Source organism: Malaya genurostris, chromosome 3, assembly GCF_030247185.1.
Source record: "Malaya genurostris strain Urasoe2022 chromosome 3, Malgen_1.1, whole genome shotgun sequence".
Lineage (NCBI taxonomy): Eukaryota > Metazoa > Arthropoda > Insecta > Diptera > Culicidae > Malaya > Malaya genurostris.
The window spans coordinates 299,334,175-299,356,366 of NC_080572.1; the positions used below are offsets into that span (position 1 = coordinate 299,334,175).

Here is a 22,192-nt window from a genome sequence, read left to right on the forward strand (position 1 = left end):
AAATACCGTGAACTTTTTTTCATGAACTAACTCGATTTACGAATTCCCGTTTAGTTCGCAAAAGGGAGGCTTCGGTGTACTCTTTATAAATTTGACGTCACCATGGAGGTCTAATTACACTAGCAGTTGAATTTTGCACTGCTATTCACTCGAAAGTCGAAGATGAAATCGTAAACTATGAGAAAAATGATTTTGTATGTAACGCTCCCCAATAAAACCTTTTTAATCCACATAGTGGAGTAATGATGTCATATTACTTACATTTTCAAAAACATTACTAGAAGAATCTGTCAAGAATTTTTCTGCAAACTTGAATAAAATCAAAAACTTTTTATGTTCAAATGTGACAAACCTACACGCTATAAAAAATTGTACAAAGCACGCTGTATGCTATAGGCGATGGTGTTTTCTTCTTCCGCGCCTGCACGAACCGATGCATACCGGTTTTGCATCATTTTGTATGACAGTTTGAAAGTTTTGACACTTATCGCCCTATAATTTCGAAGCTGGAAGTCGGATCTGGATGAATTGCTCAATATATTTAAAAAAAATGAGACCTTAAATTTGAATCAAGATTTGTGGAAATCGGTTTAACCGTTGATGAGAAATCAATGTGAGTTCCGTTTTTGAAGCTTTGCTTCTATTACCGGTGCTTTTGGAAGCGGAAACCGTAGACTAGTAGTCCAGAAGTAGATTTATATATCCACTAACTATCAAGGTCGGCCAACAAGATGGATATATAAGTGAGTTTTATAAAATTTCTCGTTTGTGAGTTTTATAAAACTCGTTTCGTCATTTTATAAAAACTCGTTTCGTCATCACTCGTGAAAAAATATTCATGAAAATGAAAAATTTTCAATTATCGCACAGTAATACCGGAACCGAAAGTCGGATCAGGATCAACTTTTCGAATACTTTTTAAAGAATTTCAAGACCTTTTATTAGCATCTTAGTTTATAAAAATCGGCTAAGATATTTCCGAGAAAATTGAACGCGCATTTTTACATAGATTTCCACACATTACCTAGAAATTCCGCAACAGGAAGTCAGATAAAGATAAAATTCAATAGAACGCTATGGGACCATAAGGCCTTTCGTTTGAATCTAAGATTGTGAAAATCGATTCAGTCATCTCAGAAAGACGACATCGTTACACCACTAGGTGGATTAAAAAAGTAAACTATTTCCGATATTGCCAAAACCGGGAATTAGAAACCGATATAGTTGAAATCGGTTCGTTTGGCCAGCATTTGGAAGAATTTTTCCGTAATTGTTTATTTTTGTATTAACGCTCTAGATGACGGGTTGCAATTTCATCCTGTATCTCAGGATCCGGAACCGGACAAAGTTCTACAACAACATATGGGAGCATAACACTTTTCATTTGATTCTAGGTTTGGAAAAATCGGTCTAGCCGTATCTGAGAAATTGAAGTGATTTCCGGTTTTGAGCACAAAATCACTTTTTCCGGTGTACCGGATTGCAGTAGACCAGGAATCAATGTATTTAAGCATCAACTAACCAGACCTGTCCAATTGAAAAACTATTCGGCCAGTTGAAAGTATTTGGCCCAATTTTTCAGTGTCATGTATAAAAATACGCTTTTGAAAATTGATTATTTTTCATTTATCAGTCTGTAAATCTGGAACAAGCGGTCGTATCCGGATCGAATTCGGTAGGGTTCTATGAGATTGCGAGACCTTGCATTTGAACCTGTGGAAATGTGGAAATTGATCGAGCGGTCCCTGAGCAAATTGAGTACACTGTTTTATTTATTTTGCTCATTTTACCCCGTAACTCCGGAACCAAAAGTCGGATCCGAATGAAATTGAATAGTAGCCTCTGCGACTTTATGCCCTTTAATATGAATCTAAGTGAAGAAAATCCGTTGAGCTGTCTCTGAAAATATCGTGTGCACTTCTTTTTCTTTTTTTAACACATTTTACTTCGTTAGTCTCGATCCGGAAGTTTGATAAAATTCAATAGCAGGCTATGGGTTCAAGAAACCATTCATTTGAATCTAAGTTTGTCCAGCCATCTCCGAGAATATATCTCCGAGAAAATCGAGTGCACATTTTTGTTACATACACACAGAGATATACATTTTGCGTACTCGACGAACGGAGACGAATTGTGTATGACACTCGGGCCTCCGGGCCTCGGTTCAAGAGTCGGCATTCACAGTGATTACAATACCTTTCTATATGAGAAAGGCAAAAAAAATTATTCCTTTTTATTTAAACAAATGTGAAGAAAAATTTCGTGGCAATTCTTGCAAAAATCTTTTTTTCTATAAAACCGGCTTTCCATAACGAACTCAAAAACAAACAAAAATCATATAATATTGTTTGTTTCAGAGTCAACTCCTGAGGCTCGGCAATGTACACCGTTTACCTCCCATTTTAAGCAACCCTATCTCAGGAACAACTCGATATGTTTACATAAAATTGACATTGTAGCAGTCTTTAATAAGTCTCTCTCATTCACAGAAGAAAATTGCGAAGTTTGTCAAAACAGAAACGCCAAACTCCACAAAAGGAATATAATACCAAGACTTTACTTAGCTAGATTCTTTTGAACACCAAAATGGCGGATTTAGTATTTTTTTTCTCTCCTAAAGTGCTCAATAAAAATTACCGCAGCGCAGCACTGTGACAACTGGTGAATGTTTTACTCAGACATAAAAAACGAAATCATTTCACGTTTATTCCGTAAAAACAAACTTTTACAAATCAAAACTGTAAAACATGTTATTTTCAGGATTTTGAATTGTACACACTTAATTTCGTTCGGTAAATCTTGCCTCTTTTGACTAGTTTTGAACAGCCGAACTACCGAATATTTCCATTCTACTGATATATCAGCACAAATGAACATTTGTTGACAGCAGTACCTCAAGGTACCGCAGTGATAAAACGTGAATTTTACCGATAAAATCACCTACCGAGATTTGAACAGCTGAGGTCGGTAATCCAATTTAAGTGTGTAAAACATTATTTTTACTAAACGATCTGTGAAGTTTCTCCAGTTCACATTCATCTATCAATAAATTACCGGACTTCGGTTAAATTCTAAAAGATATTACCGAACATTTGTTTTCTTTTACTCGGTCGGTAACCTTCGAAATTTAATTACCTTTTCCCAGTTCAATAAAAATTTGGTCAATTTTCAGTGAACCGATTGATAATAATGAAGGATTTCAGCAAACATTACTAACTACACACTTAAAATTTATTGCTGAATCTCGGCAAAATAATTAGCGAAATTTGCAGAGTCGAGGGCTCGGTAACCGTCTCGGTAAAATGTATAATTACTGAGAATTTCGGCAATCCTGAACTGTCAATGATTGCCGAACCTGTCAGCAGTAATTTTGCTGTTAGTTCGGCAAAAGCAATTGAGATCGAATCATGAATTGCCGAGTCATCAGTAATCGAGTGTACAAAGGATTTTGCTTTATTATTGCACGAAAAACTTATCACGAAAGCCAAGTTTGGGGAATGAGTGTATTTTTTTAATGCTCACTTTAATTGAATAAATGCAAATCCCCAAAAGTAATATCTCAGATAAAACCATTTGTTTCTAGTTCTCACTCTACCTGGATATAAACAAATATTCAAAAGTATATATAAAAAGAACATTTTGATTTCCCTTAGCTTTTCACGTAATACCGATTTATACAGATTTCACAAAAATAGGAAAAAATAAATTAAACTTTTTTGACTGAGTTCTCTTTAGTAGCAGTAGCGAGATAGAAGTGTCATAATCAATGGGCGAATCCTAAATTGATCACAAAAAAACTTAATTAAAATTAAGTTGGTATTTGATTATCAGCCCTGAAATATAACTATAATTATAGTTGAAACTTAGACAAATTTAAATCGAGCATCACGAAACATAATTGCTAGACTAAGAGTTGGATGACATGACTTAAGGATTAACGTTAAGCGCAGAAATCCCACGTGAGCTTACGAAGTCAACATTTTGAAAGTATATGCAATAGAAATTATGTTATGTTAATTCCGATTGTTCATGGATTTCGATTGGATTGTGAATACCAGCCGGTTATTAGGCTGTGGTGTTCAAGCAAGTGCTATAGTAGCCAACATCTGGGGCATTTGGTGGGCAATCAGAGCGCTCAGATTATGGTAAACAAACAATAGAGCATTTCAAAGTAATACAGATTTTATATGAAAATATCTGGCATCTCTGGTTTATTCCAAAGTCACGAAGTACGCAGCCATTCGTATGGCATACCTTCTTTTCATTCTTTCGGCAAACGACGAACTTGTCAAAAGTTCGTCCACTCGCGATGTCAGTTCCGTTCCATTCATTCATCTGAACGGTTTGTTAGTAGTATAATTTACGGCCCCCGTCTGCCAGGGAAGGTAGCAAAAATAATAAAAACATATTAGCAAAGGCCGACGACGGCGGATCCGTTCTTCAGCAGTTCTGGTACAATGCTGTAATGTTGTGTAGTGTGTAGCACGTTATCAAAGAAAAGTGCTTCTTGTTTGTGGTTTGTGTTTCTTACATAATTTATCCCAGTGTTCGATGGGAAACGATCACGGATAACTACCGACTGTTGGAACAGAACAGACACAACAAGGCCAGGCAGCGGGACAGTCGAGACACTTCCATTTTCATTGCCGCGACGTACGGCGCACACACACCTTACCATTTTTTTCTGCTTTCCGTGCATCAAAGGTCTGATGATCTGTAGTTGGTTTTGGAGTAATGTGCAGCAAAAAGCGGCTGCCGAATTTATAGCATTTACGACTAACTATAAAAAGCTGTAGTATATTCCTAGATTATGCCCAACCATAGAAAACATGAACAGTTTCAATATTTACGTTCGATCCGAACTAGACTTGTAAACAGATATAAGGCAACGTACCTTATTCTCAGCACATAAATAGGTAGCATATACATATTTGGTCTTATGCCGCATATGTACATCTCTCCCTTAGTATTTTTTTGCGAAATGAAAGAATGAGATGGTACTAATTAGTGAAGTAGCAAACCGTTCAGGAACCGAATAAAACAGCACGATTCTACGTGGTGTTGTTGAAACCGGAACCAGACTACTGTCATCAATTTTTGATCTACCTGTATATCAGAATAATCATTTTACTCTCGGCTGTTCGGTGCTCCGCAGTGTTTGTTTTTTTTTTTCATAATTTATTCGAATTGGCCTTGAAGTCGAAACAACAGATGCCCAGGAATGAATCAGTGAACTTAAACGGGTGCGCATCATAGGATAGATGTAGAACGTGAAGTCGTCCGAACTTGCTGTTCAGCCGTTCGCCCACTGCTTCGGCACGATATGTGTTTAAACTTAGTGATTATTATGTTGATTTGATGGCGAAAGTTTGATATGATTGTGTTTGTCATATTATATGTAAAGTGCTAGCACGGCTAATATAAGCATAAAACACACGAGGGCGATAGACGACGACCGAACGGACGGAAGTTTATCAGCAGCAGCCCGATAACCGAAAGTGACCAGAGAGAAATGTCTTCCAAAAAGTAAGTACTTCGGTTGTATTGCTTCTGTAAGGCTCAGATACACTTGAGCATCGTGTGAGTCCGTTCAGAGTACCAGAGGAAAATCTTGTGACATGGTATATATTTTTGCATCACCATAGCCTACTTCTCGAAAAGACAGGCGAGCAAAAAATAGCACAAAAATTTTGAGCGTGCAGAAGTGAGATTTATAAATAGACACAAGAATAATCAATAAAAACATGTTATGTACATATGAGGAAAGAACGCGTGGTCTTCCATGCGCTGTGTCACGATATGCAAGCCTCCAGGTAGCCGGTGAGAACGATTAACGACACTATAATACCTCAATCAGGTGGGGGTGGCGGGCGCGCTACCACCCACAATGTCCAACCCCGTTTCAAAAAAACCTCGTATAAGTGAGTGACATACGATGTCTAGTCCGGAACCAGAGCCGGCGGACAGCAACTTGTTACGTTTGTACGCAGGAGTGGTAATACGTTGCCAAAGTTAATTGGATAAGGTGCGAAATTGGAAAACATACTGGCGATTAGTTACAGTAGAAATATCAGTAAACATTTTACTAGTAAATGACTTGATCCCTTAGTGGGACTAAGAGTGCTCAGGTGCTAAACAGACGAAACAAAATGCCTGCAAATCTTTTCTAAACCCTGGAGGGGGAGAATTTGAAAAGAAAAATGGTTTCAGATATTAAATACAGAACCCTAATTCATGCCAAGTAGTGCAGCTATTGGTGACATTTCGTCTAGGGTTTGTCTAGAAAAGCTTCAATCAACACATTAAAAACAAACGGTCAGATTATTGAGGAATCGTTAACTTGATTATATTTTACTTTGTTCAGATTTTACTCCAGATTCTGTTCATACGTAAAGAATTATAGGCGAGATTCCAGCAAATAATGATTCTATTAATACCAGTTTCCAATGAAGGAACGTTTCGTGTTGTAACAATAATGCTCCTGGGTTGGACAGAATTGAATTCAACTAATGGCAAAATCTGTCTCACTTCACATAAAAGTTTCATAAGGTTTCTTGAACAAAACATTGTTTCATCTGGCTGGACGCAAGTGAAAGTCATCACCATTCAAAAGCCGCGAAAATCACATCTCATATAGAGCAATTGCTATGTTGTTCAGCATTCGGCAATTGTTCAGAAAAAATATTATTCGACGTATTTTTACATAAACCAAATGAAAAAAATCTGTTTTAACCAAACTTTAATTGAAGAATTGTATGATTACATATTTGAAGATATTTTGCTCGATTTTTCCAAGTCATGTATAAAAACACGCTTCTGGAATTGAAATTTTTATACTTATCAGTCAATAATTCCGGAATCGGAGGTTGTATCTAAATGTAAGTAGATTTAAAGACTATTCCAGAAAGTATGGACGCACTTTGATTTCGCTGTAAATAATTAACAAGTGTTAAATATTCGAATTTTATTCGATATACTGATAATGTTAGACTACAACAACAGAATATTATTCTCAACATTTGCTACTTAGCCATTGTAGACTAGCTGGCGCACCTTCTTGCGAACGTTTCTCATTAAATTCCGTACAGACTTCTTGGCGACAAGTTTTGACACTTTTTTCCAATCTTTTTCGAACTGTTGAATGGTTTCGGCTGCCGAGACATGTTTCCTAAGATGTGCCTTCGTTAATGCCCAAAATTCCTCAATTGGTCGAAGTTGTGGGCAATTTGATGGATTCATGTCTTTTTGAACGAAAGTGACATTTTTGGTAGTACCTACCATTCTACCGTTGATTTCGAGTAGTGGCAAGAAGCAAGATCCGGCCAGAAGACTACAGGATCCTTGTGGCTTCTGATCATGGGTAAAAGTCTTTTTTGTGAACATTCCTTGATGTATATTTCGCTGTTCATTGAAGCAGTGGTGATGAAGGGTTTCGAAATCTTACCACAGCTACAAATTGCTTGCCAGACCATAGTTTTCTTAGCAAATTTTTTGACTTCAATCGATGTCTCGGACTGGTTTAACACTTGCCCTTCTCGCACCGTATAATATTGTGGTCCCGGCAAGGATTTGTAATCGAGTTTCACGTAGGTTTTCGCAGCCATAAAAATTGACAGATTCTAAAGTATTGCAATGGCAGCGGTTTTTGGTTGCGTCCATACTTTCTGGGACAGTCTTTGAATGGGTTGTAAAACATTTCATTTGAACCTAAGCTTGTGAAAATTGGATGAGTGGTCTCTGAGAATATCGAGTGTACTTTTTAGTTCATTTTGCACATTTTACCCCGTAACTCCGGAACCGGAATACTGCTCATCTTGTTGCGCGCCAGATACCTATAGAAGATCTAACAAGCATTGGCATATTTTTTCAGTGAAAAATTCCAAAACCGTTTTATGAATTTCTCATTTTTCCGGAGAATTGTCCTAGTTTTTCTGATATACGAAACCGGCGGGGGTGAAATCTGATCAAACAAAACTAGACTGTAAATATGCCCATCCATTATTAAGTGATGCATGCAGAAATCGGATTAGTTTAATTAAGTTTGGAAACCCCGTTTAAGTATTTCTGAAAGCAAATAAAAAAATAAAAACGTTGTGCAAAAACAGGGCACGGATTTTGCAAAACAAACATCTTTTAATAACATATTTTTTGCAATAATCGGTTCAAAAAAATGCTAAAACCGGAATAATTTAGCCGGTTCTTCCAAAACCAAGTCCGGTTCTTGAAGTTTTTTTGTCGACTGCCGCTGCAGACGAAGCATGGTGTACTTACTTGTTATGTGCGGCCTGATCCTTGCTGCGTTCCACAGCGACCGTCGGCAGAAAAACTTTATGAAATTCCGGAACTGAATGCAAAATCGGAAACGTGCTTTTTTGAAGTAAATAGGACAAAATATTTTTCTTTAATAAACAAGACAATTTCAATCAATATAGAATGCAATGCAAAATTTACAATATAATGTTCAACACATCACAATCGAAAAAGGAACCGTGCCAAAACAAATCGAGCCAAAATACTATGCTGAAGAGTATTGTATTCAATCTTTCAATCACTCAGAAACGATTGTATTGTGTATTGAAAGTTTTGATTCCAAGCGTCTTTTCTTTGTGCTTCGTTCAGAACTCCAACTATTAGGAAAAGGCTAAAAAATCGCTATCTCCGTCAATAGTTGATGGATCCTTGAAATCTATAACTGATTTTTCAGTTTTTTGGCAATGTATTCCACAATTGCTTCAAATTTAGATTCTAAGATTTTGATGCAATGGCGCGGATTTCGCGCGAATTTCAAGAAACATCATTCCATCAACATCAAACCCTACAAAATTAAAGATGGGCGAACGTTTCAGCAATTGGTCGAGCTGGCCGAATTGATGAATTTTCACCTTGATGAACCAAAAATTTACTAGAAGGTAATAGAAGGTGTTTTCATTGGACAAAGTTTCGATTTTATGCTCTTCGATCTCAAGTGATACAAATTGCTATTTCAACATAGGAAACCAGGAATTACAAAAACTTTTCGATATATGTGATGGCGTTTTCTCATTCCAATGCGGAAATCGAAAGAAGATTTTCGCACTCAAGGATATTGATGTCTGATGGAAGATATCGTCTCAGTGAAAACACATTCAGTAACGCAAAGAACGTAATAAATGGAATGCTATTCTTCAATAATATGGTCACAAAATCGCATTTTTGAAACAAAATTTGCACGACAGACTTACGAAGCGAAGTTAGACAAGAAAAGAAACGAAGAAATTCTAGGATTTCATCCGTGGTGATAAGAAATTGTTCTAATAGTTTGTTTGTTCCACTATCCAACATTTTCAATTGTTGTTTGCGTTCTGGAATTTTTCCTGGAATATGGAAGAAATCCTGTGTGAAAAAGGCTATAGTATCCAACTACCGTGGAATTGCAGCTTTGTGCGCTGTATCGAAGCTGTTTGAAATTATAGTTCTGGTTTTTATAACACATAGTTGCTCTGACTACATATCTCAGACTCAGCATGGATTCATGCCAAAGCCTTCAACTTCCCTAAATTTAGTAACCTACACTTCCTTCATCATACGTTCTTTACAAGCACGACTACAAACAGATTTTGCTGCTGCGTTCGACAAAATTAATCATCACAAAACGATCTCCAAGTCAAGTAGACTGGGATTAAAAGGATCATTTTTGAATTGGCTTCGATCGTATTTAACTGGTAATGAAATGATAGTGAAAATATAAGCCTGTGCAACCTCACCATTTGCTGTTACCTCTGGAGTTCCTCAAGGAAGTCACCTTGGACCGTTTATAATTCTAAACGATCGAAATTTTTCGATCAAGTGTATGAAACTATCGTTCGCCGATGACTTTCATATTTCAAAATGGTTTGAAATGCCACTAAATGCTCCGTCATCTCTTTGAGTAGCAAAAAGTCTGTATTCATGTTCGACTATAATATTCCACAAACTGTTCTCCAACACGCATCGTCTGTTAAGGGCTTGGGTGCTTTTTCTGGAATCCAAGTTACAGTTTAAAGAGCACATAGAGCTTACTATCTCCAGAGCCTCTAAGCTATACTGCTCTGTATTGCGCTTTAGTTCGCTCAACTCTCGAATATGCTGCGGTTATCTGGTCATCTTTAGTCGCGGATTGTTTGCTCCGAGCAATTGCAATAATTACAATTTGGCATTCGACGCCGTAATCTTCGATCATATTCCTTTCTTCGGATTTCCTATGTTAGAACTAATTATGGATATAACGAGCCTATTGCTAGCATGTACCACATATTTCACAAATGTTTCAATTCTTTCGACTTTATCACGTAATGTTATCAAGAAATCGTTTCATATGTTACTGTCTCATTAGATTTAGTTACTATAGAAGCACTAGATTTAAAGAAATTTATCATTCGGATGATTTTAATCTATTGACGCGAGAGATGAGGAGGTTTTATGCCTGCTGGAGAACAAGTTTGACACAAAAATAACCCCAGTGGGCATTTCCCTGATCCAAATAAAAGAATAAAAGAATCAGAGTAAAATCTGATAACAGGAGAAGGCGCTATTATAATTGAAACTGAAATTAAAAATAGTTAATCAGATCATCCTGATGTATTCTACCTTAAAGTTCTTCTTACCAAGAAGGAAATGCTTGCCGGGCAAGAAGAGTTGAAGCAAATAAAATGTCTTCGCTGAAATCTGTTTAACTTCTTTCAAAATCACAATTGTAAGCATTTTTATTGTTACTGTAACATTTTCCGTTCATCAGAGAGTATTAACTAACTAAGGGCATCGAAAAGGATGAAGAATAAAAATCAAATCGTTTTCGTGGAATTTCTAGAAGTAACGTGTTGTATGCGGACCTATTTATTGTGCTCATATGACAAACTTATGCAGATTTTTATATTATATTTAAGTGAATTTTCAAGCTCTGCGGAAAATGTTACCTGCATAAAAATAGTTGTGTAACACTTCGCTCGAATATCACTCGTTTTAGCTTTCAACTTCGCGTGGATTTCGCGCGTTTTGATTTTGAAATTTTTCGTAACAACCCTGAATTTCATATTTTTATTGATTTACCCTGCTTGCAGCAATAATTGCTGGAAGAACACAACTTCTTACACCCTTATACCATTCGAAGAAGTTCGTCGAGATTGTGTGTATGTGAGAAATAATTTCACTAATTTTTCTCGGAAATGACTTAACTGATTTCTACAAACTTTTGATCCGATTTGTGGTTCCGGAACTAAAGGATGATATTAAAATAATGTCATTCATTTTACTTGTAGATGGTTGAACCGATTTCGTTCATCTAACACTCAAATCAAAGGTCTTAACTTAAACTGTTTGTTTTTTATCAGATCCGACTTCCGGTTCAGGAGATACAGGGGGATTAGTGTAAAAATTTCACATAAATTTATCGGGTTCACAGAGTTTGAGATTCGATTACCAAATCAACTTATTTCAGTTTGGTCGGTATTCGGCTTTCGATCCCGGAAGGCACTCAAAAAAATTTATTTGGAACGCACTACGATTACTCTAAAATGGCTACACCGATTTTCAAAAATTTTGAATCGAATGAAATGGTTTACAATCCATTAGGTGAATTTAACTGATTTCGGCTACACCGATTTCCGGAAATAGAGAACCCAAGTAACAATTTTTGTTACGCTAGCTATGCAACTAGATATTTAAGTGATTGTTACTAACATCTAACCACTTGCATGACTCAAAAAGCGCAGTTTCTACTAGTTGCAGTCGGTTAAAAATAAGTTGTCGTTACGTTGTAATGCCATACTGAAAGATCTTATCTTTTCATAACTTGAAAATAACTTGCTTTCATGTAAACTAGTTGAAACTTAGTCACCATCGACATTATAAACATTGAATGAATCCAGAACACTTTTCTATCATCAATAAAAAAGCAGAAGAGTACATTAAATCACAAACTTGGTACAAGGTACAAATTCCACAACGATTTTAAAACTGTTTATAAAGATATTAAAAATAAACAACAAATAACCCTATAATATTATCACAATTGATGTTCAATCCCTATACACCCAAACCTCCTTTTACGAACCTTATATATGTATGTATGTATGCTTAAACACTCACTCGTCTGCATATATGTGTAAATATTTATATATACAAATGATCGCTTTTACTTTACTAATGTTTATAACAGTTCGGCTGAAAAGCTCGTATCGTTTAATAGAAACACACATTTTGCCAAAATTCGTTTTTATTATTCAACATAATTGCCATCGGAGGCGATACAGCGATTATAGCGATCTTCCAACTTTTCGATACCATTTTTGTAGTACGATTTGTCCTTTGCCTCAAAATAGGCCTCAGTTTCAGCGATTACCTCTTCATTGCTTCTAAATTTTTTACCAGCGAGCATTCTCTTGAGGTTTGAGAACAGGAAAAAGTCACTGGGGGCCAAATCTGGAGAATACGGTGGATGAGGGAGCAATTCAAAGTCCAATTCGTTCAATTTCAGCATGGTTTTCATCGACTTGTGACACGGTGCATTGTCTTGATGAAACAAAACTTTTTTCTTCTTCAAATTAGGCCGTTTTTGTTATTAAATTTCGTCCTTCAAACGCTCTAATAACGCTATATAATAGTCACTGTTGATAGTTTTTCCCTTTTCAAGGTAGTCGATGAAAATTATACCATGCGAATCCCAAAATACAGACGCCATAACCTTACCGGCCGATTGTTGAGTCTTTCCACGCTTTGGGTTCGATTCATCGCGTGCAGTCCACTCAGCTGACTGTCGATTGGACTCCGGAGTGAAGTGATGGAGCCATGTTTCGTCCATTGTTATATATCGACGAAAAAAATCGGGTTTATTTCGATATAACAGCTCCAAACACTGCTCAGAATCATCAATTCGTTGTTGTTTTTGATCGATTGTGAGCTCACGCGGCACCCATTTTGCACAAAGCTTTCTCATATCCAAATATTCGTGAATAATATGTCCAACACGTTCCTTTGATATCTTTAGGGTGTCAGCTATTTCGATCAACTTCACTTTACGGCCATTGAAAATCATTTTGTGGATTTTTTTCACGTTTTCATCGGTAACAGCCTCTTTTGGACGTCCACTGCGTTCATCGTCTTCGGTGCTCATATGACCAGTACGAAATTTTGCAAACCACTTACGAATTGTTGCTTCGCCCGGTGCAGAGTCTGGATAACATTCATCAAGCCATTTTTTGGTATCGGCGGCACTTTTTTTCATCAAAAAGTAGTGTTTCATCAACACACGAAATTCTTTTTTTTCCATTTTTTTCACAATAACAAAAGTAGCTTCACTCAAAATGCAATATCTCACAAACTAATAATCAGACAGCTGTCAAATTTATACACGTATCTTTTGAAGGTTGGTACTAACTGAAAATGGTATGGATTTAATTCCAGTAGCGCCCTCTCATAGAAACGATACGAACTTTTCAGCCGATCTGTTATGTATTGAGAAATACAAATATTTGCACACATGTGTACGTATATCTATATATATAAAAATGCAGAGATCATTCTTTGTAATCGCATCACGTAAGAACGGATGGACGGATTGAGATGCTTTTTTTTTGTTTGATCAGTTTTTACCCCCACCGGGTTCGTACATCAAAAAAATTAGGAAAACTTACCGGAAAAGTGGGAAAAACCAATAAAGTTATTTTGTATGGACAATGGAATTTTCCACTGAAAAAGTCGCCAATGATTGCTAGATCTACAATTGATGTTTGGCGCGCAAGTAGATGCTCAGTATTTCGCCGTTGAAGAAAAGAATACTAGATCTTTGGAAAATCGTTTGGCGCGCAACGAGTAGATTTGGGTGGAGATTTTACATGCATGATTGATTCGTCATTTGAAAACGCGTGCTTAATAGGGTATCAAAATCATTACTTGCCAAATGACTGTTTTAGCTATACCGTAAACAGAAACACAAGTTCTAATGTCATTTACCAGTAGATGTAGTTAGAAGAATTATGTTGGCCATCGTGGGCGTGAGTTGAACAAATCAAATTATGTAACGATTTTTTACGTATCAATGTTAGGATTCTGCTGTTGAAATAATGAGTTCAGATGAAAATATTTTCCTGGCATTTGGCATGCTGAAGTTTGTTCAGCCGATTCGGGTAAGTTTTCAAGAGTAGTTTACTTCAAAACGGTCTGCTTAGGATGCTATTCATGACATTTGTAAGCTGCTTAAGCCAAATCATTTCATTTTCCGAACTTTGGATTACTTGACGAATTACCATATGCGATTCGTGAATATCATATCTGAAGGAGAAATCGTGGCATGTAAGAACCATTAGTTGTGAGATCTGCTGTTTTATACATTGGTTTTAACGATAAGAAGAATACTGGTATAATCACTCCTCATGTTCACTCCGCTAGAACAGAATATTGATTCTCAGGACTGAATACTAAGCAAACCGATGTGGTGGCTCGACGAATGAGAGGTCTTTTGATACAATTCTTGAACGAATATAGCGTTCATGTCAAAGTTAATGAACACAATATTTAATAAAAGAGTAATTTGAACTTTCGAATGTCCAAGTATTTTTCATTTTATCGCTAATTCGTTAATCGAAAATTGATCCTGTCATTATCCTGCTACGAACATTCATCAAACACGACTAAGTAATATCACTAGCGGTGAAGTAGGTTATGGACAACCGTTCAAAATTAGTTTATTACTTTCGATAATACCTAAGGATTTGCTACTAAATTTTAAACGTCTTCAGTCTTAATATTCAATGATAAACAACAATCCCCGAGGACTGCTTTTGGAAATTTGTGGGGTCAATTTAAAGTATTTATCTTGGTCATCTCTTTTTCATCCAGCAAATCGAAGTGTATGTCTACAACGATTTTCGTAGCTTGGAAGATTAAATGGATCTCTCCAGGGTAGGCGACGCAAAGCAAAACGAATGAACTTGCACTGAACAGTTTCAATGCGTAGCTTATCTGTTTGATAATATGGTGCCCAAACAACAACAGCATACTCGCGAGCTAGAGTGCAATATAACGATTTCAGGCAGTATATGTTATTGAAATTTTTTGAGATGCGAAAGATGAATCCTAGCATCTTTAATGCTTTAGAGAAAGTATATTCTATGTGACCTTTGAAACTAAGTTTTGAATCCAATAACACTCCTAGATCCTTAATTGATGTCTCCCGTTTTAGTACAGCTTGCGAAATAGTGTAATCATACATGATCGTGGTTCGTTTACGAGAGAAGGAGATAACGAAGCATTTGAAGGCGTTGATAACCATTCTGTTGACGTTGCACCAGTTAGAAAATACATCCAACTGTGACTGCAAGAAGTTTGAGTCTTTCAGATATTTGATGAGATGAAACAGTTTGAAATCGTCGGCGAATGATAGCTTCATGCATTGCAATGCGAAATTCAGATCATTTAGATATAGCAGAAATATGAATGGTCCTAGATGGCCTCCCTGAGGAACACCAGAGCTCACAATGAATGATGGAGTAACGCAGTCGCCAATTCTCACGGTCATACTACGATCAGTCAGATATGATTCAATCCAATCCATCATCCCACATGTCAAATCTTTAGTTTGAGAGAGATCTACAATCTCTGTTTAATACACTGACTCGAAGGATGAGACGGCAAACGATGCATTTGTTTAGTTTTTGCGTAACAAAAGCATTGAACATATCCACAATAATTCTTGATGATATTTCTTCTTCGGGACGAAGTTATTGTGTTGGATATGAATTTGTCGTAATTCGTTTATTGTAAGCCAAGTAATTAGTAAAATAATGGAAAGAAACATTAACGTTTGGCAACTCTGCTGTTCGAAAACACAAATTTAAAAAAATAATTTCAGGCGAGACGAAGTTCGACGGGTCAGCTAGTTAATACATATATACATATATAAGTTACGTAAATGGAGGTTTGGGTGTATTATTTTCTTCGTGTTTATGACAGTGCATAGAACAAAAAGGACTATTCTGCTTTTCACTATTTTCGGCAAAAAGTAGTTTTTTTGGTTGCATTTTCGTTATCATAACGTTGGGAAAACCTACCGATAACTATCTGAATCAATGCAGAAATTGTATGTTATAATCTTATAATATCTATGTTATTGCTATATCAATTCACAGTAACGATTCATATATACGCTAACGTATTTATAATGATTTCGTGACGGAAAATAAACCTTTTTTCAACAAGTAGCTAAAAGCATAGCTGTTATTAAAGATATGTTAGAATCAAGTAACGATAACTTACAAATGATAGTTAGTTCAATGTTTACGTTACAAAGAAACACTGCTGTCACTTTGTCTTAACCAGTATAACATAAAATACATGTTCGTGCTCTTTTTGCAACACAGTTGGGTTAAGTGGTATCAAAACTAGTTACGGGTTGCTAATATTGGAGTCAAATAAACTTATTTTCAACTAGTAGCTCGAAGCATAGTTGTTATAAAAGATATGTTTGGATTAAGTAAAGATAGCTTATAATTTATAATTAATTCAATATGACAAAAAGATGTGGTGATTTGAAACCCAAATAATTATTTCGTAACTAGTTATGTTATGAGAAACATTACTGTCACCTTGTTTTAACCAGTATAACATAAAAAACATATTCGTGCTCTTGTTGCAACATAGTTTGGACTTAGTCGCATCAGAACTAGTTGCGGATTGCTACTTGGGAAGCTCGAACAAGGCCAAGACGAAATTAAAGTAAACTCATGGTCCCATACAAAATTGGTAAATTTTATCCGATACCGATTTCCAATTTTGAAATTACAGGGTGATCATTTTTCTAAATTCAAACCGTCATAGAAGATTACGATACCAAAAAATCTTAAAAGTTAGACGCAAAAATATTTTAATTTATTCATCATACTAATCAATGGACATACGAACTAGTTTTAGTTGTGCTGGTCTCTAAATACCGTTCCTGGAAGTACCATAAATAATGACAAAAACTTTAAAGAGGAACTCACTTTTACATTTCATAGAACGCTTAATCGATTGTCACATTTTTAGATTAAAAGGAATAATTTTAAGGTTGTATACAATTTCTATCTTTGATTCGTCTCGCAGTTCCAAAATTACAAGGTAATGAGTGATTGAAATTTCAAACTGTCATTTCAACGACGGTCACTAAGTCACTAAGAACCTAAAAACTAAGTTTTTGTCCGGTTTTTGCATTCAACATTTTTCTGTACAGTTCTTTGTAAAAAAAAATTTTTAAACGATTTTGTGTTCGAATTTTGCACTTTATGTTTTTATCCGGTTTTTGCATTTAAAAATACTTACACGCAGGTTTTCGAAACTTAGTTGCAATCTTATGAATATTTTTAAAATCCTTATATTTATTTATCATTAACCTTACTCTTCATCGTCTGGTTTCAGCGAACTTAAGAAACTCTCGGAGGAGAGCCTCACCCGCCAACCGGAGGAAGTGTTCGACATCCTGTGCAAGTTGGGCGAGGGAAGCTACGGTTCGGTGTACAAAGCACTGCACAAGGAAAGCGAGCAGGTTCTCGCGATCAAACAGGTCCCGGTGGACACGGACCTGCAGGAAATAATCAAGGAGATATCGATTATGCAGCAGTGCGACTCACCGTACGTTGTTAAGTATTATGGCAGTTACTTCAAGAACACCGACCTCTGGATCGTGATGGAGTACTGCGGAGCGGGCAGCGTGTCCGATATTATGCGGTTGCGGAAGAAGACCCTGTCGGAAGACGAAATTGCGACGATTCTGATCGACACCCTGAAGGGACTGGAGTATCTGCATCTGAGAAGAAAGATTCATCGAGATATTAAGGCCGGTAACATACTACTGAACTCGGAAGGTCACGCCAAGCTGGCAGATTTTGGTGTGGCCGGACAGCTAACGGATACGATGGCCAAACGAAACACTGTGATTGGGACTCCATTCTGGATGGCCCCGGAGGTTATAGAGGAAATAGGATACGACTGTGTGGCGGATATTTGGTCTCTGGGCATCACCGCACTGGAAATGGCCGAAGGAAAACCGCCGTACGGCGATATTCATCCGATGAGAGCTATTTTTATGATACCCACCAAACCGCCACCATCCTTTCGGGACCCGGACATCTGGAGTCCGGAGTTTATTGACTTTGTTAGTTTGTGCCTGGTAAAAAATCCCGAGGAACGGGCGACGGCCACGGATCTGTTGACGCATGAGTTTATTGGTAACATTTTCAGTAAGAAATCGATAGATTCGTGGATTGAAAATTTGTTTTTTTTCTGTTTTATTTTTTTGTTAGGAAACGCCAAACCCTGTAGCATACTTAGTCAAATGATAGCGGAAGCCAAGGAGATTAGAGAGAATCAAAGCTACAGACATGCGGCTGCCATCAGTCAGGCGAACAAACAATTGCAGAACAACAATAACAACTGTCACGAGGGTGATTCGGAAGAAGACGAAGTAAACTCGAGAACTATGAAAGAGTTCACCGAGGATTGCGGCACGTTAGTTCCTGGGCGAGACGACGGCGATGGCACTATGATTGCCCACACAGACTGCGGAACTTTGGTTCCGGATAATGCCACTATGGTGGAACTGCAATCAAATCTCGGCACAATGGTGATCAACTCCGATTCGGAAGAATCTACAATGAAAAGTGAGTTCGACATTCAGTAGATTTAATATTGGCAGTGTTAACAGTTTTTTTAAAATTTTCCTAGGACACGACACCAATCCGGATAAGCCTAAGTATCGGCCTCTGTTTTTGGATCACTTCGATAAGAAAGAAGCCGAAGCAGCCAATTTTGTCACCAAGTCTAGTGGTCAGCACAGCTACGACGAGGACAGTTCCTCTCCGGAGGAGGCAATTCAGGATGCTTCCCCACAGCGACCGCAGCCACAGGTACAGTCTCCTACGAAACAACCGAATCCATCTGCTCCGCCATTGTCGCAAAATCTCGATGAACAACATCTGAACGATGAACGGCAGCGGTTTCAGTCGCATCTGCAGCTACAGCTCAATCAGATCTCCGCCGTCAGTCCGAACATGCATCAGGTGCAGTATCAGCAGTCACCGATTGCGATAACACCGGACGGATTAGGCGGTGGAGGAGGTGGTGGTGGTGGCAACGGAGGAATGGAAGCTCACAATAGGATCTATAACAATAGAATCAACCTGATTGATCATGAATACGATTCGGTAATATTTATCTCACACCAAAAAGTAAACTTTCAATGCAATTTTGAAATTTCTTGTTCGCAGCTTAAATTCCTCAACTATGAACAGCTCGAGCAACGGTTGGCCAGCATAGACAAGGAGATGGAGAAAGAGCTAGCGGAAACGAACAAACGTTACCACGCCAAGCGGAAGCCCATCATCGATGCGATCGAGGCAAAACAGCAGAAACGGCAACAAAAGCTGGAGGAATTCTGAGTGCTGGATCAGCGAGCACTACAGGCGAATGGTTCGATTTTATTTGTTAGGATTTTAAAAGTTTAATGTTTTAGTTCCAATTTCCGAACGCCGATAGTTTTCACTGCTACAAACATTGTGCGAGGCAAAAACCTTTTTATGCAACAAAAAAAAACACACATACGACAACCTTATCATCCGCAATCATCGCCTTCATTCCCACCTCCCTAGCTGCCTATTTTAGTGAATTAGAGTAAATTCATACTAAACAGTAGTAGACTTTTCGAATTTATATTCTAATCATCAGCAAACGTAGACTTTGCTCGTCGTCGGTTCCCATCATATCTGATGGGACTAAATAAAACTAATTTATTGGAAATTATTTTATCGGCTTAGTGGAAATAGTTTGATTTGTCCAACCTTCCCATACTAGACATTTGAAATTTTGGAGCCTCAAAACACTTTTATGAATACAACTGTTCATTGATCATGTTCCGTCCCTCAACGATTAGTTTGTTTATCATTTCAATCAAAACTTTAGATGCCAAAATCTCCTGTCCCAACCAAAATACTATTATTATTGTCTCAAGATGGGTAAAACTGAAAGAAACAAAACTCTATACGTATTATATCAAATTTGGTGCTCACAGCTGTAACTAAATTTTCTGTTCTGAATAACGTTAACCTATGAATTTAACAATTTCGCGTTGATAACCTATCAAATTGGATAATTTCACGAAAAAAAAAAACAAATATATTAATACGGACAGTATCGGTAACAACAAAGTAAAAAAAAAACAGCAAAGTGGACCTCATGTAAATCCAGGACAAGTGAAGCATAGTTGTATAGAGTAACAAAGTCGCTACTTTCTATATTTACGAATGTGTACTAAGCAGTATAAACTGGTGATTTGTAATGTGTACTAAGCAGTATAAACCACCATGAGAAGGGGAATCAACACTGTTAAATCTATGCCAACCAAGCTGAATTGCATTTTACAATCGTCATCATAATCAGCCAATCTAGGGAAACTTGCAACCCCCCTGTTCTCTGGCGACCTACAGTTACAGTCTTCAAACCCCTCAACAAAACAGAAAGATTCGCTCCTATGATCAACAAAGCAACAAAAATCCAGAGAAAAGTTTTAAAGAATCCATACAAATATAAAGTTGCCATGTGTCAAATATAGACATTTATTCTAGATTTATCCGACTCAATGATTCAATAGAATGCTTCGAAAATCTTACTTCTTGGGGTTCGAGTCCTGTTTTGCAATAGAAAATGATAAATGGAATGTCTCCGAACAAACTTCTGTTATTTTTAAGTGAAGTGTTTTTTCACACTTCGTCTTCAAGTCATCAGTACGTAAGCAGTTTTTTGGAACTGGACTTAGCGGTTCAATACAAACCGCTAAGCAGACTAAATTCAGGGGTTAATTTCAACCTTTTAAATTACCACAATCTGTACGACCGGTAAGCCGAAACTGGTTTCATTTGAGACGTCAGTTTAGACATTGAACTTTGGTGCAATAGCAAGAAGTGTTTTGTTAATATAACTAACTTTACGTCTGCTTAGCGATTTATATTGAACCACTGAGTCTAGTTAGTAGTTCAATACAAGCTGTTAACGCACTGATGAGTCGGAGACGAAACGTAAAAACAGTTCAAATTATGTTATGTGAACTTAGCATAAATTTAGGGCTTGATTTCGACTCCTCCAATTACCACGAGCGATCGGATGCCACATTTGAATGGAAAACTCGAACTCGATCGCGATACAGAATGCGAAATTTTCGATTGTTCCGATTCGATCAAAATGCAGAATAAGGGTGGAAATCAAGTAAAGTAAAAGTGTAAGTTAAAACGGTAATGAGGGTCCCAGTCAGAGATGCCAAAACTATGGATTTCTGTCTTCTCTACGAATCTACGGAGATCATATGAAATCTATGGATTTAGCATTATTTTTACCAGAAATCTAGATCTCGCATTATATCTCTAGATATAAATGGAAAATAATAAAATATTGTTACATATTCTCCACTTTTTTGTCCAATTAGAATAGGAATCATGCGTCTATTAGCTACCGATCAATTATTGTTGGAATCCTGCCTTTGTGGATTAGAGCTTAAAGCTGTACGACCATAAGTACACTTGAAACTCAATATACGGATTTGATCTCAAGGAAAAGTGGCATCACTGGTCCCAGCTAGTGCTAGGTTTGCACCAGACTTGTATACATCATGACTGTACATTGTAACGGGCAAAACTAAGGACTTACGCAGAGAAAGTATTGTGATAGTTTATTTTGGTGAAACTGGTACTGGTGAAAATCAAAGTTGGCGTAACCGTGGTAACCGTGGTAACTGTTAATTTCCTGATAAATAATTGCACTTCGATGAGATTGATACGAACATACTAAGGACATATTCAGTAATGTTTTAGTTCTTGATGCATAATTTATGCCAGTTACAAAATTTAAATCTGGATTTTATAACAAGAAAAACTGGCAGCCCCAGCAGTGTTTTACTCGTGTTTCAAATATACAAAAAAATAGAACGGCATCGTAGACCAGTTTTAAATTTGACAGTGTAGTATACGATACTATATGATTCGATTTAAAATACGTTCGGTAAAATGCATGAACCCTCTCGTTAAACGAATGAGTGATCGAGTGTAAGAATAAAGGGTCGAAGGCATAAGAGTAATAAAACTGGATCAGAACGTTTTGGTTACTGGACACGAAAACACGTAGTTATTTCTTTATTGATTTATATTCCTCAGTGACTGCTATT

At 37.0% G+C, this 22,192-nt stretch overlaps 1 protein-coding gene across 7 annotated transcripts; it reads left to right on the top strand.

The window, feature by feature from the left end:
* The first annotated feature begins 4,294 nt into the window (after positions 1-4,294).
* Positions 4,295-20,604, top strand: LOC131435644 (serine/threonine-protein kinase 3). Of its 7 annotated transcripts, none has more exons than XM_058603756.1 (6): positions 4,295-4,385; positions 5,200-5,526; positions 17,404-18,212; positions 18,288-18,644; positions 18,709-19,187; positions 19,251-20,604. In XM_058603756.1, the coding sequence occupies exons 2-6, from the start codon at positions 5,513-5,515 to the stop codon at positions 19,419-19,421; spliced, it is 1,830 nt and encodes a 609-aa protein (XP_058459739.1). In that variant the 5' UTR covers positions 4,295-4,385; positions 5,200-5,512; the 3' UTR covers positions 19,422-20,604. The 7 variants fall into 7 exon arrangements, with proteins under 7 accessions (XP_058459739.1, XP_058459735.1, XP_058459734.1 ...); XM_058603752.1 differs by having other exon boundaries at positions 4,305-4,452; XM_058603751.1 differs by having other exon boundaries at positions 4,308-4,516; positions 5,156-5,526.
* The last annotated feature ends 1,588 nt before the right edge of the window (positions 20,605-22,192 follow it).